This window comes from Antrostomus carolinensis, unplaced genomic scaffold (genome assembly GCF_000700745.2).
Source record: "Antrostomus carolinensis isolate BGI_N321 unplaced genomic scaffold, ASM70074v2 scaffold21539, whole genome shotgun sequence".
Classification (NCBI taxonomy): domain Eukaryota; kingdom Metazoa; phylum Chordata; class Aves; order Caprimulgiformes; family Caprimulgidae; genus Antrostomus; species Antrostomus carolinensis.
In genome coordinates, this window is record NW_010338138.1 from 1 (window position 1) to 15,998 (window position 15,998).

Here is a 15,998-nt window from a genome sequence, read left to right on the forward strand (position 1 = left end):
GGCCAAAGTTGGCCCTCCTGAAGTCCAGGGACTGTGACCAAAAATAACCGGAATGTAATAGGACATAACAACAAATTTTTATTGCTTCTTTCGCCTCCCTAATCTCAGAGCTGAATCCTGGTCCCAACAGTTACCCCAAATCCACAGGCTGCCATCTTCCTACCGTAGGGGAAATTAGACAAACCCTGCCTGACTTTCACATTTCACTTTTTGGGAAGGCTTACACTTGTTCCGGACAGTGCCTGTGTGCACAGTTCCTGTGGCCCTGGTCTGTCTGCACCTTTGAAACATCCCAACTGGGGAGATCCCCCTCGGAGCACCCTGTGCCCCCACAACCTTCCAGCACAGCGGTGTTACTTGCTGGGAGGAGCTGCTTCAGCAGAACCTACCTCAACTGGAGAATTACAGTCCATGGATGCAGTTGGTCTTTGGCCATGCTGAAGGCCAGCCAGAACAGAACTGAGTGTGTAGGTCTCCAAGAACTCTCTTGCATCCAACTAACAGTTATGCAAAGGAAAAAGCAAACTCAGGTATCCATCCCAGAGCATTTCCACTTCTGTAAGTTTCTGCTCTTTGTCTGCTACTGTAGGGAGAGTTTACACCAAAGCTGCTGCACTATCTAGCTTCCCACACTCAAAGCACATAGAAGAGGGAAAAGGAAAGGCCAAGTTTTGCAAGTGACAACTGAGCATCAAATCATATGATTCCCCTGTTAAATGCAAGCAGGCAGAACCCCTGAAGCTGCTGCCAACAATTAGTAAAGTCAGCTATTCCACCTAGGAACACTCTGCTGCTTTATTAAGACTAACTGCCATGAGCTATCGGATTGCTACGGCTAGTAAGAAGATAACCCACACAGGGAAAAGTCTGTGTGCTGCCTTGTAGACTGAGGTTCTCAGCTCCGATCTCCAGAGAGCTTGCTTCCCCTAACTGTCTATTTTTTAAAAAACTGAGTAGCACAGGTTTGTTTTAAAGGCTGCATGCTAGGAAGCCTCTGTCACATCTACTGCCTAAAACTAGTGGATTGCTGTAACACAGACTTCAGGACTGTGAGGAAAAAAAATGTTTTTTCACTTGTATTATCACAAAATCGCCAATCTGTTACTTTCCCTGAGCTACTCAAACCACCACACTTGACATGTACATTTGGAAAGGAACAATAACTTGCTATTAACTAGGGGCAGAGAAAACTCATTCAGAGTAGAAGGCAATCTAAATTTCTTTCAATCTATCCATCCATTCTTAGTCATTCAGCAATTAGTTTTAACTACAAAATGTTAAATAGTTGAAAATGATACTTTAAATTAGAAATGGTGCTTTTAAGGAAGACCACAGAGTAGCACTGTCATAACTGATGCCCAAAACATATTTTCCTATTTCGAGTTTAAATGCATCTATATTAAAGCTATAAAGTGTTCTTTTATAGATTTCTGAAACCTGTTTTGTACTACAGATGTTGTATGTGATCATTGAAGACTTCTAAACTATTACCCTTCATTTAAGAGCCAGACAAAGATAGGTCTCAACTCGCTATTACTGAAGTAATAAAATAACATTTTATTTATATCAAAGCTATTTATTTTCTTAGGAAATTAATGAATAATTTTCAGTAAACTACAGTTTGTTGTTTTTTTTTAAATGCAGTGTGAGTTTTCCTGGTGTTAAGTTTGACATGGAGTTTTTGAAAAATACAAGGAGGGATTGTATCAGACTGAGCAGCCTTGAATTGTATGCTGCTTTCAGTCAAAAGAAGCAGAAATAATGTTGGGTGAGCCAAATCTATCAATTAGAATTTGAATAATTTGTGACTTAAGGCTACAGAGACCAACGACAATGATTATCAAGCAAGAATAAAACTTTTATTTTTCACTTTAATGGCCAATGAGAATTATAAGTGAAATCAGCATCACATATGAGGAATGCTGTTGTGCTCCTCACAGGAGGCTACATGACCTTCAGGCCCCTACTGTCACCTTTTACACTCTCAACTGTCATTGTAATGCTAGAGACTTGAACGAGGCACTTTTATTTTTGTGGAAAATTATGATTCCTCACATGCAATAGACTTATGGAAATTACCCTATAGATTACAAAAAACGGTCTTGCATCATAACATATGGATTTAATTTGAAAAAGAATACTGAAAGTTCTGAACTCCTTGGTGATGACACTTATCTTCCTGAAACATAATTCTGCTCATATATGCCCTTCAGAAGCGGTAAAACACTTTGCATCTTTGTCAAATACTGACCGAACTAATTTTGCAAAACCTTTTTTCCCAGATGATTCAAATATAAAGCTCTAATTTAAATTTACAAACAATCAAGAGCAAAGATATGCCATAAACAGATAACCCTAAGTCTCAGCTACTACTGTCTCAGTGACAAATGACTACCAACTCTGTTAAAACCTACTTACTTTTGTTTGATTATTTTTCTGATTAGTCCCAGCAGTTCTGTGGCTCTGCTATTTAAAAACCAAAAACCCGAGAATGGTTTTGTTTCAGTTTCAAGCACATGTTAAAGTACTAATCTTGAGAAGAATATAATTTATTGTTTTAAAGACTACTCACTGAATCTAAATTTTTGACTAAAAATGTTTTCATCAAAACTATTTTCCAGAATTATTTTTGTTGGCATTCATGTAATACACACTACTAATAAAATCTTTGGAAACAATCTGGGATCAATTTCAGATAAAATAATACAAGTGAAACTTGCCAGTGAATATCCCTAAACAAGATACTTAAAATTCACATTTGCTGTTGAAAGATTGCATTTGCCATATTGTCACTGCCTTTTCTAACCAACATTTGAAAGTATATTCAATCAAGCCCAGTTAGCTGAGCAGAAGCCATCTCTCCAAGAAAGTAATATTTTACTTTAGCCACATTTCTTTCAGATTAGGCTGAATTTTCAACCTAATTATATATTACTGTTTCCCACAATTAATTTGAGGAGGAGTTGTTTATACCTTTTCATAGGACCAGCATTTTTGTGGAATGACTCTACCCACTTCTCTTCAAAAGATCCTTAACATAATCTTCCCAAAGTCCCCTGGCTTTTCTCCCTCCCCACTCAGCTGGCCTGACATTTAGAAAATACTGGAGCAAAATGCACCACACATGTATGAGTACGACAACTCTCGATTTGCTAAGTATGTACAGAAAGGTACATACATATTGGTGACTCTTCTTCAGTTAGATTAATTTTTAACTTGGGATATTCTGTTTCTGATACCTTATTACAAAATCTGAAGTTGACTCTTCCAAAGGCTACAAAACAATACCATCTCCATTTATTAGTTATGAATTAGTGCAACCAAAATGATTTACAGCGTTGCTCCGGCGAGTGTATGTGAAGTATAATGTAGAGCTGTGCATATATAATCATGTATACATGCATCCAAGATTATATACATAAGACAGTTGTAGATAAATTGAAAGCTACAGTGATTGCCATGGGCCCAAACTACAAATATATTCAAAAAGGACCACAAAAATCAGGGTAGGATAGGTTTATTAATAGTTATTGAACAAAACCATCTGTGTTTTTGTTTCAGGAAGTCTTCTACTACTGCTTGCCAGAGCTGGGAAGATGTATACCAGGTTAAGGACTACTCTTTCCTTATCCCAGACTTACGTTTCTCTCTCAGATATTTTTCTGGATGCCCTGAGAAACAGGATACTGGTCTAGATAGTCTGTGGTGTGACCTACGGTGGTTGTTTTTCTTTCTTTACACTTCTAGGCATGTTTGGATAAGTATCTACAACTTTCCCCTTTTTTTCCTCTATCTTCTATTTTATTTTTAAATTGCAGTATTCATTAAGCGTTTAATTTCAGTAGAGCCACATGACGCAGAAGTTTCTTAGTGCAATGCTGATTTAGAACATGCCTGCTGCTTGCTTGCTTGCTGAAGGAAGATGAAGTACGAATTGTCTCTCTGTGATTCATACCCACAGTTCCTTACCCCAGATTATCTATAGCAGAAATAACCCCAGGAACTGATTTGACTTAAATGTCCTCAACAAAATCTGACATTTCCACCTTCTTTCTCATGTGTATCAGCTTTGCTGTAAGAAGAGACACCCAATGAGGAGCTTAACTGAAATTGTCCAGATTCTAAATTGCAGGTTTGATTTGATCAGCATCCCCCCAACTACCAGATTTTGAAAGTTCACTGCAAATTGCTTACACTTTCCTTCACACCATTTTACATACTATCAACTTGATGAGCGGTTTTACCTGGTATAGGCTGGCAAGGTGGTGTTTAGTTTTGATCAGAAAGGGCTGGTTGACGCCTGGATGATCCACGTCATGAGCTGCAGCAGCTAGCAGTCCAAGCATGATGTCCGATGGGGTGAGGAAGTTGGCAAGCTGAATCACACACATTAATCACAACCAGAACATGAACAGTAAACACTTTTTTTTTTTCCTTTTTGCAAATTAAGGAATTGGTTAACATCATGGCATTGCTCAGTTTGTAGGACAGTACACAAATGTCAAATATAAAATAATTTTTGTGAACAACGTTTTTAAGGTGACTTGAACAAACATATATAAAGATATCAGACTATATGCTTATATTTTATTACAGTTTTTAATTCTTATTTCTTTATCATTTATGGCAATATAAGGATTCTTGTTACAGAAGTGCTTGAGCTTAATCTAAAAGATTCAGTTTTAAAAAAGTAAATTAAGTATACTAGCAGGCTGGCATGTGTTAGCATATATAAGGGCTCTGCCTCACACAGTATTTAGTAATACCAACAGTACATCAGGCTTCATTTTTCTAGCACAGCACTCTGCTGTAAAAGGCAGAGTTTATAAATGTTTGAAATTTCAAACCTGGCTGTAAATAGCTCAGTTCAAAAATAGGTATTTTATTAGAGAACATAATTTACCTTTCTAACTTCAGACCTGCCTAGATTTTTTTCTACTATATAGCTTATCATTCAGAAGCAAATTTTGTTATCATTGGGAGAAAAAAATTGAAGTCTTAGCATTTTCCTTTTCTGAACGTTCTGAGGCAGTTATTACCAGCCCAATGAGTCTGTACAGAGTACAGTTCTATGAACTGAAAGAAGCATCCTGTGATGAGAAATGAAGAGCAGTATGGTACAGATTCTGGATACTGGCTGTCCTCTGCACTTTCTGACAGCAGGGACTTGCAGACCTCGCAGCAGCTGGAAATACAGGAAAGCTGGGGCCCGCTCCTGTCCTCACCTACCATTACTATATTCTGGTCTAACAATTTGCTAATTCTAGCAGAACTTCCTTTCATTTAAGTCAAGCCAGGAAAGATTAGTTATATTCTTACACTGTGGCTCAGCACTACAGTATTACAGTCATGCTATAACACATAAAGCAATGTCACACCCTCATGTTGTGAGGGCTCGCTGCAGCACTCTAAAGCTGCTGTTCACTCCTGCGGAGGATGCCCTCGCAACAGACTCAGTCAAAAGGAACCTCTTCCTCCTTTCTGGTGTTGCACTGCCAATTTGGTATTTTCAAATATTGATGTGAGGGGCTTATGCCCTGAAAGGATGGAGGCATGGGCATGTGCTGCCTTCTACTGGCTTTGCTGGGAGGACTGGAGCCACTCACAGATGACTGATACACATGGTCATGGCAAAACTCACCAGAACTCATATGACATCATTTTGATATGTCACCTACGTGATGACAAGTGACTCCAGTTTAAACTGTCTGTAACCTGTAGCTGACTCTGCTACTGCCTTGTTGCTGTCTGCTATCTAAAAATATTTTGTGGGTTTTTTTCAATCCTAGAAAAAAAATATTGAGAATTATCTGAAAGCAACATCATTGTGAAAGGTTGTCATTACCTTGGGCTCCCTCAGATAGCAGTGCATAGCTTGTGTGACATCAGCAGCATGGACAGCATTGTGGTACGGGTTCTGGCTATGGTAATCTTCTTGAACCATAACTGGGAACCGAAAAAGAAAATAAAGATCCTTTTGTCTCTGAATACCATGGCCACAAGAGAACTGGATTTAAAATACAATTTGAGGTTTTACAGTCAGCTGCCTAAGGAGTTTCTTCAAATATCTGTAGCTTACTTAGACTGCTGCTCTTATTGGGATACCTTTAGAGAAAAAATGCATGAAAGGATTTGTGAGGCCCAAGGGGATATACTAGGTTTAGTTCATAAATCAACTCTTTCTTGCCTTAGTGAAGGCTCTCATTCAGGAGTAAAATAAATAAGGAAGAGAGGCAAATTTATCCACAACGGAGTGTAATTATTTATGCTGCTGTCATAGGGCAGTAATGTCATTAAGGCAGTACCACCTATTTTACAGCAGCAGCGAGTGAGGCCCTGATATCCTGGCATCATTTGTTATTTGAGTGACTACTAATGGTCAAAGACATTCCTACATCCTCCAGACAGAGAATCAAAAGATAAAGCACTGGAGCATTCAGAGCAAAATATTCTGTGATCATTTTAGTCACGTCTGTGCATCCATTTTAAAATACCACTCCCACTTGTTTTAATGTGCAGTGCTGGAACTGGTCCATCTGGAAGGCTGAGCAATAACCCTTTAACTCTCAGCTTTCACTCGTACAGAAAATCATCCAGGTGTGTGCTTCATACTCATCTGTTCCTTGTGGCACCATCAGGTGGTCTCAGGGCAACACCACATGAACAGGGGAGGTTGCACATGATCTTGCCTAAAGCGCTCTCCTAGACACTATCAAATTAATCAAACACAAAGGTAATGGGCAAATTTCCCATGGCACTCATCTCCAGCATGGGGAATGCCAAAGGAAGTCCTAGCCTTCAGTTTGTTTCCAGCTCCACAAGCATGTGAATTTACAGTGGGTAATCCTTTAAACCCTGAATACCGCTAGCTCTAATTATCTGAGCGTCCACTTCACAGCCGCCCACAGGAGTCAGAAACGGCAGGGAGATTTTGTCTGTCTCCACACTGGAGGAACGCTTTCCAGAAGCGACAATTATGCCTTAAAGAAGAGACCCTGCCTTTGAAACTCTGTCTGACAGCCCAACAAACCGGCATTCAGCCGCATTCAATACATGATGCAAAGAGTAATTGATTTTGGCCAATTTCTTCTTCTGGTTCGCTGACAGCATGGGGCTAATATTTCTGTTGGCAGTAAGAGCAGCAGGGGCTTTCATCAACACTATTCAGTGCAGACAGCTTGATATAATTTGTTAAATTTTGCACATAAGCTTTTAACTGCCCTGGGTCTCAGTGGTCTATTAGTCACTAAAATAATGACACTGCACCACAATGGTACTGTGCACGGGTAGGTTCTAAAATGTCTGTCTATCTGTGTGGGCCTACTTGGCTGGCCACATCTCTGCATGGCACAATTTTACCAGTGCAGTTGTGATACTTGGATGCTTCAGCCCAATGCAGAGCCTTTTTAAGTCCCTCCATTAACTTAATAGGTAAAGAACCAAGTACCTGAGTGCCTGTAAATTGTATGCTAATATGTATCACAGAAATGTTTTACTGAAATATTTGCAACATCATGATTTTACACAGATACACAGACCAAGACAGTGCCTTCTTTGATGCCCTACTTAAGCTGTAAACTGCATTTAAAGATGGCTTTGAGGTGAGCACTTACCTAAAAACCTGTGTAATGTAACCATATCTAACTGGAAATGGTGAATAAGTCCATGTACATTGAAGAGGTGACAAAGCAGTGTTACAAGACTGTTTCCTAAAAGCAGAAAGAACAACTCTTAGATTACCTGAACATGTAGTTATAAACCAAGCAAGAATAAAAATTTTGGTAATTTCCTAATTATTAGTCAACTCCTGTTGCCTTACTCCATATCATATCAACTTATATGACACACTCATACTCAAAAGTAGCTTATACAAATTACTCCAATGTACAATCAAGATTTGATGGTACGGCTGTACCAGTGGAGTGCCATTCTTGTGTCTAGATGCCATAAAGTCACGTTTGCTGTTTCAACATGACACAGAAGGTGAATTGACATGGTTTTAACTGGAAATCTTTGGACACGCTTGTTTGAGAATCACATCATCTTCATAACCCAAGCTACCTCCAGAAATGACAGAAAGGAGAAAGGCTTTTCTGCCACTTCGGCTTGCCATACTGTATTAATTAATTAATTACTGAGAAAACAGCAGTTTGTAATTATTTTTTTTATTTTACATGTCTGTACAAAGGTATAATCCTTGTACCTAGCTCAGCTACAATTGCATCTCACAATGATGATGCAGACAGGAAAAAATGAGTTGCAGTATTTATGATCTGAAGTGCCACTCTAAGTTATGCTGGCCTTACTGTGAATCCAGTACTGGGAACATGGGCAAGATTGAGTCTAACTTCTATTATATGATCAACTATACATACATGCAGTATTTTAAAAAGTTTGCACTGCATTATTCAGCAGCAATGTTTCCAGAAAAGTTAGAAAAAGACCCCAAAATCAACCAACTCATACAATGTATAAACAATATTTGTCTTGTCCTATTTAATGTAACTTAGGGAAGAAAATAAATACATGTACAAAGAGGACACAGAAATTATTTGTCCCCAACTACTGAGCAGGGGCACAAGAAAGTAACTTAGAAGAATTATGTTTTTGCTTCCCTTGCTATTTGCAGTCCTTTCCACTCTTCAATGCCAGTTGTTCAGCAGATTTACCCTCTAAACCAACTTTTTTCTACACCTTCTGCCCCAGCCCAACCTAACTGGATTGGATGTGAGGAATGAGGGACCTAAGTCCTATGAGCAATACAGAAAGGAGAAAGGTGTTATCATGACCCTCTTCAGCAGTTACCTAATCAAGAAGTATTGCCTAGACACTGGTGTGTGTGGTGTTACAGGCATATATTTAGACAAAACATTTCACAGATTTTTACTGTCTTAATGAATCTTTTTGCTGCTGAACAGAAACAAGGGCATCTTCTGTTAAAGGTATTTCATGTTAATAGAAATAGACAGATTATAGAGGTCTGGACTTATTGACCAGTGTATCTAACAGGCATATTGAAATACCTTTGGAATTCCCCAGGTAAAGGAAACTGAAACATCTCCTTGAAAAGGTGACCATAACAAATGTAGGAGATTAGCTTAATATAAAAACACACTTTAAACATTATCCTATAGTTGTAAACGTTCTGGGAAAAGCCTGAAAATTATAGAATCATAGAATCATTTATGTTGGAAAAGACCTTTAAGATCATCGAGTCCAACCATTAACCTAGCACTGAAGTCCGTCAATCCTCTAACCATGTCCCTGAGCACCACATCTACATGTCTTCTAAATATCTTCAGGGATAGTGACACAACAGCTTCCCTGGGCAGCCTGTTCCAGTGCTTGACAACCCTTTCAGTGAAGAAATTTTTCCTAATAACCAATCTAAACTTTCCCTGGCACAATTTGAGGCTGTTTCGTCTTGTCCTATCACTTGTTACCTGGGAGAAGAGACCAAGACCCACCCTGCTACACCCTTCTTTAAGGTAGTTGTAGACAGTGATAAGGTCTCCCCTCAGCCTCCTTTTCTCCAGACTAAACAATTTCCTCAGCCGACTCCTCATAAGACTTGTGCTCCAGACCCTTCACCAGGAGCCTTGGTATTGTGTAGACCAACCCATGATCAAAAACCCCAAAATTCTGCTGGTGACACCAGGCTTGGAGGCAGGTATTGATCTTCTGGTTCTGCCTGCTTCTTCCCTCATCATTCCCTGCAACTGGAGGGATAGAGGAGAACACTGCTTGTGTTCCTGATCTCTTGATCAGTCATCCCAAGGCCCTGAAGTCTCTCTTGATTGCCCTCAGACTTCTTGTTGCAACCTCATTGCTGCCTACCTGAAAAATCAATAATGGATAATAATCTGGGGGTTTTACCAGGGTAGGAAGCTTTCTCTTCAACATCTTTAACCTGGGCCCTGGGGAGACATCAGACTTCCCTAAGAAGTGGGTCTGGTCTGCATATTGGGTCTTCTGTTTCCTTCAGAAGGACGTCTGTGACAATGACCCATCTTTTTGTCTTTATGGAAGAAGTTTTGACACAGGGCATAGGCCAACTTAACCTCAGCGAGACCTCCAAGCTAAATGGACCATTGTCCTCATTATTGCTGGTTCCACTTGCAGAGTCTTGTATCTATTACGCAAGAGCACTGGGCAAGGTGGGGTATTCACAGAGGAGATGTGCCTGCTGTGCTGGGGAACTCATCACCATTGCCCCCTACTCCTAAATTCCTAAAGGAGAGAGGACAGGGAATCAATCCTCCATATCATGTGGAGTTCAAAGATATGATTTTAAGTTAACTGTATCCAGTTTCTCTTCAGTAACCTAAACTGTAAACATTTAACAATTAATTAATTAGGGATTTTTAGAATAGTCATATATGAGAGATATTAAAACAAAAACTTTTTAAAAATTACTTACCATTTGTCAAGCGGTCAAACAAGAAAATGTCAAAATCCCACATTCCCACTTTGGATAGCATATGCTAGAAAAAAACAAATATGAAAAGGTAAATGACTTGTATGTCAAACTGCAAAGCAGATTTAAATTATTATTCCATGTTAATCAATCACAGGTTTGGTTGCTGCAGCTTTGAAGTTCTGTTCAGGAAAGCTGTAGAAATGTATTTGAGATACCAGACATTAGGAACCAAATTTAGCTACACTGCATAAAATATCACTTGCATTTTTAATTGAGGAGGTTTTGAACTTGAGACTAAAAATACCTTCTAAATAGAGCTCAAAAGATGGAATAATATAAAACAGAGTATGAAAAAAATATTCCCTTTTACTGCATAACTTTTTAATTGTTCTTTCATGTCCCAAAATCAATTCAGTAAAAATTCTCTTACTCTTTCATTACAGTAAAATGCAATCTTAGCTCTCATGATGAATATGAAGTAGATTTTGCTAAACAAACCAATACACAGGAATAGCTTTTATAAACTTGGATACAGTGCTTCTGTGAAGCCCACTCAGCCACGCAGAAGAATCCATCATTGTCACCACATACAGTATTTCTACAGCTACATCAGTTCAGTCAAGAGACTGAGTCTGGACTAACTCTGTGACCTGCAGTGGCACACGTGTGAATGAAATGTGCATTCATTCCCATTGCTTAGTCTATATTCAAGCCAGTTCTGGATTCTTAATTACTTTCTAACACCTGGCATGTAATCTTCTCTTGCAAAGAATAAAAATTGCCTAGGCACATAACCCCAATGCCATTAGTTGTGCAAGTTTTGTTAGAAAACATAATTCAAAGCAAGTATAAGAGCTGCAAAATAAGAGAATTATATTTTGATAATTGTGAAGTTCTTTCCAGTTAATGTTTCCTGTTTACTAGCCTTTGCCATTATGGAGAGCTATTGTGGGTTGCCTAAAGCTGCCCCACACCAGCTGAGAGACAGCTGTCTTTTTTCAAGCAGAGGAACTAAATCCTGTGTCGAGGCTGCACTTACTTAAATCAGTAACTCAGCCAGGGATTCTTCATCCTTTAATAAATCCAGATTATTATTTCAGTTCACAGAATCTGAAAATCCTGAATAGATTTAGACATTTTCTTGTTGCTTTGAGACTAAGCCTTTAAAGCTGTAACCATAAAAGAGGAACGGACAGTCTGTTTGCTGTGAGGCAGGCAAGTAAGGTAGGTCATTTAAGAAAGATCAGCCATATATTTGTTTATCTGAACACTGAAACAAAACTGACACTCTGGAATATTATTAAAAGAAATGGAGATCTAGAGACCCATCTTACCCTTGCTTGCCCAAGGTAGTCCTCATCCAGTAAATACAGAGAGGTTTGTGGTACAATTCCACGCAGTAACCGGGATGCATGGAAATACCTCTGGAAACTTAACAGTCTTTTCACTTTTTTCTTGGTGCCGATTTCCCCTGAGAATGTAGTATCTGTGAAAAGCAATCAGTACAGAGACCATGAAACTCAAGATGAAGGATGACATTTTAAATTATTTAATAAGAGAAACAGCAAAAACTGTAAAATAGTGATACAAAAATCATAAAGTTCATGCTTCTTGCCAATCCACATGAAGGAGTGGTATTCAAATCTCTATACTCCAGCATAATATATTTGTTTATTTCTGAAAGGAAATATGTTCCATTAATCAGAGTACTAACGAGGGACTTGGAAGACCTGAGTTCAGTACACTGCCTGCCACAGACTTTAATGGGATCCAGGCTAAGTCACTGGAGGGGTGATACATGTGTAAATGGGATCCTAAATGACTAGGGAGAGTTAGGTATGGAAAAACTGCTCTTACTCTTCTGTGCCTCTGTTCCCTACCTATACAGTTGAAAATAGCACAACCTTGCTACCTCACTAGAGTGTCACTGGAATATATTAAAATTGTGTAGCACTAGCATATAAAGCGCTCTTGGATAGAAAACCAAAAAAGTGACACCAAAAGAGACCTCAAAGTATAGTTTGAAAGCACAAATGTATGACCCACTTTTGTAAAATGAAAGGAAAGAGAGAAAGAAATAAGAATACGTTAATAACCCTATTGTATTGGCTGCTGTCCTTCCTACATAATAAGGTAAATTATAAATGAAGAAAATATTTTAGTTCTACACTTAGGAAAGCAAGTATATTCAAGCAATACATGCATTTCTGGTTACACAACAGAATATGTTCTTTTCATTCAGTACCAGGATAATTCTAATTCCCTAATGCTGTATTAGGAGATTTTCATATAGGGCTAAATGTGATACAAAAAACAGGGTAGTTCTTATACAGTGATTAAATCAGTAATTAGAATAATTAAATTACCTTATCATTAGCAAGAATAATATGCAGGCTTCCTAAAATTGATAATGACTTAGGTAATTGCATCTGAACTTTTGACAGAACCTCACATGCACTTGTGATGTTTTCATTTTGCAGCCCGTAAAGTTTTTTTCCTGCAGTTTTGGAAAAAGGGAGGACAGAAACTAGGCAGTTGCTCAAAGGTAGTAAGATTTGACACAGTTTTATTTGCAAGAGGAACTTTGTAAGAAACTGAAGATTAAGCACTCCTTTTAGAGAACGGGTGCTGATTGCATGAGATAAGAAGTTGCACAGCAATTCACTGGATTTCAGCTTAAATAAGAGCTCAGGAAAAATATCCAGGGACTGAAGATGACTCTATTCTGCTATTTCTTTTTATGCAAAAATGCCGAGTGTTTGTTCTGCTGTGAAATTAAAATATCACTTTTATGCTGGTTTTATGAGTATTATTATTCTGAGAGGTTTTTCAGATAAGTCATTAGGGGTTTTTTGGATCATAGATGGTTCAGTGTTTGCTTTCAGCAACAGCAGACGTGTGAGCACCTTCTGTAGCAAGTTTCTTCCTTAAGTAATCCAACAGCTATGGAGTGGCACAAAGTCAGTAACAACAACAAAAAATACATACTTACACACCAAGTATCAATAATTAATGTATTTTCTTAGACCTTTAAGCCTTACACTTCTCATGGGCAGTCCAAAGACCTCACTAGGTTTTAATAATATAAAAGCACAAAATAATTCTATTGCAACTTGACAAGCCATGTGTTTTCAAGAATGCAAACAGTAACAATGTCACTACTGTACCAGCCTGAAGGCTGGATTTTCATTTATGGTACGCCAGCACCTGCCTTAAATCTCTCACACATTTTAAAAGCTGGAACAATTTCATGGCCTGTTGAAGGAGTGACTAATGTAGGTGCTAACAGTTACCCGTGACAGTGACATGTGGAAGAACTGGTAGACTTCTTTTTGCATTTATTTTCATTTATATAGCTAAGAAGTGGCTAGCATTCAGTTTAACTGCTGGATAGCAAAGCACTCTTAAAATTAATTCAGTTTTTAAACTTCCATCAGCTGTTTCTGGACTTCCCAACTTTCCCAATTCCATCTTTGCCCCTAAAGTGTCACTGCTTTCAGGTAACAAGTTTACATTTTAAAGTAGAGACGAGTTCCTTTTTGTACATTAAAAATTAGTAGTTGCTCCAACTAACTTTTGTCTAAGTTAATATCTGTTTTTTTCAGTTAAAGACAGATGACTGAAATTACCACCTATGTTCTCCTAAACTGTCTTTAAAACTCACATGTAGAGTTCCTGTGGATGATCTGAGGGTGAAGCTTTGGCCTGAGACCCAACAAGCAGCCATATGTTGGATTATGAAGAAGTGGTTATTTTATCCTTTGGATTACCACATTATTTCAGTAGCACAAATAATACTTATCAAACCCCCCCAAATCAGGTTGAAATAAATAATTTCTTATTGTGAAACGTATTTTCTGAATTGAACCATCAAACTGGCTGCCACTACTTTGTCACATTGCTCCATATGGTTATCACGGGTCTCAAATGAAATTAAATCCTCATCATACAGCACCTCTGGAATAGGACTTTCTGCTTCAGATGAGCACTGTATTGCAATATATTATGCAAAAAAAGATTATCCACAATAATCTGTTGCCCCGTATTTTCATTCATAAGGGAAGGAGTTCATAATAATGATAAAGAAGGGTGGGAAGCACAGTTTCAAAACTGGGCTTTTGACAGGACAGCGTGAATCCCACACTGCAGTCTATCCACATGCAAACTCTGGATGTTAAAGGACATAAAGTTAAAATCACATCCTTTGGGTCATTTCAGTAATAACTGATTTCTCTATGAATCACAGGACTTGTCAGATGAGTGCTATGACGCTTAACAGATTACTATGCCATCCACGATAATGTAATGGTGTCTTGGATAAAACTGGACTAAGACTCTGCCCACCTCCGAGCACAACACACCCCAAACTATTATAATCTCACCATAATTTTCTCTTTCCTCTCCCAAGATTAGTGTCAAACAAAAAAGAAATGCACATCCATATGAAGTTGAAAGAAAAAGGATGGTTAAAAAAGAAGAGCAAAAGGTGAAGCAGCTGAGAGTGAATGCTCAAATTCTATCCTGAGCTCAGCAGTCGCACCCGAATCTCCCAGCAGTGAAGAGCCATTCCTCACATATGGATCCACCAGCTGACACAAAATCAAGATGCAGTTTTAAGATGAAATTAAAGGTTTATGTAAATGACTTATATGCTGAACATACTGCTTCTTTATTGACAACTGTAAATTTCAATTTCAATGGTAAACATAAAATTTCAATGATGACACCTGATGTAAGTCATATAATGACTTTGAAACATAAAGAGTTATTGCTAGCTATTTCTAATTAGGTTAAATGGAATTACAAGTAAATGAATCAAAAATATCATTGCAGATATCACTGAACTTCAATCATGGAACTATGGGTGCTAAAACATATGCTACAGTATCTAGTTAAAGAACACAAGCTGCAAGGCTCACATGGGAAGGATTTAGTAATTACACGCAATTTAGAAATTAACATGGGAGACAAACAAGAATGGCTTTTGTTTATACTCTTAAAACTTCCCCTGAGAACTGTGTTTATCTTTAATCATCGTGGCAACTTCTGAATATTTTGTTTACCTAAAAGAAGCATCATCTGTGTCTCTCAAAAGATGTACATTCTCACATCCTGTGGAGTTACTGCCTAGCACAGTGGTTGGAGAATGCCTTTGTATACTCAATAAAGTTATTGTATGAATCATAAAGTTATTGTATAAATGACACACACATACACATATTGTATGAATTACATACACATTTACAGAAGTGTCCATACAAGCATTCCTCACAAAGCTTAACTTCTGCCTTCAAAAACACAGGCAGCTTGAGCTCACAACATATCTCCTGACACGTTTCAGCAGGCAGCAATAGTGGTTGCATTTTATCTTGGGTCGTTTGATATCCACATCATATATACACACACTATCAGAGTATGGATAATGTCTGGATACAGCACGTGGCCCTCAAGAGGTTAATAAGCTACAGGAATCAATGGTTGCCTTCTCTCTCTTTACAAAGTTCCTCCAGTTACACAGATCTGCTCACTTTATCGTGATCTATGGCTCACTACACCTCAACCTCTGTTATTTCAGGGA

The 15,998-nt window shown here is 38.2% G+C and overlaps 1 protein-coding gene across 1 annotated transcript in view; it reads right to left on the minus strand.

Annotated features, from left to right (window-relative positions):
* Positions 1 to 389: 389 nt before the first annotated feature.
* Positions 390 to 15,998, minus strand: part of LOC104530734 (cAMP-specific 3',5'-cyclic phosphodiesterase 7B) — a gene marked incomplete at both ends in the record, with an annotated part of 24,928 nt that continues 9,319 nt past the window's right edge. The window contains 6 exons of the mRNA XM_010175416.1: positions 390 to 497; positions 4,245 to 4,376; positions 5,846 to 5,946; positions 7,614 to 7,709; positions 10,421 to 10,484; positions 11,755 to 11,906. Of these exons, the coding sequence (XP_010173718.1) occupies positions 390 to 497; positions 4,245 to 4,376; positions 5,846 to 5,946; positions 7,614 to 7,709; positions 10,421 to 10,484; positions 11,755 to 11,906 (653 nt within the window). The remainder of the gene's footprint in view (positions 498 to 4,244; positions 4,377 to 5,845; positions 5,947 to 7,613; positions 7,710 to 10,420; positions 10,485 to 11,754; positions 11,907 to 15,998) is intronic.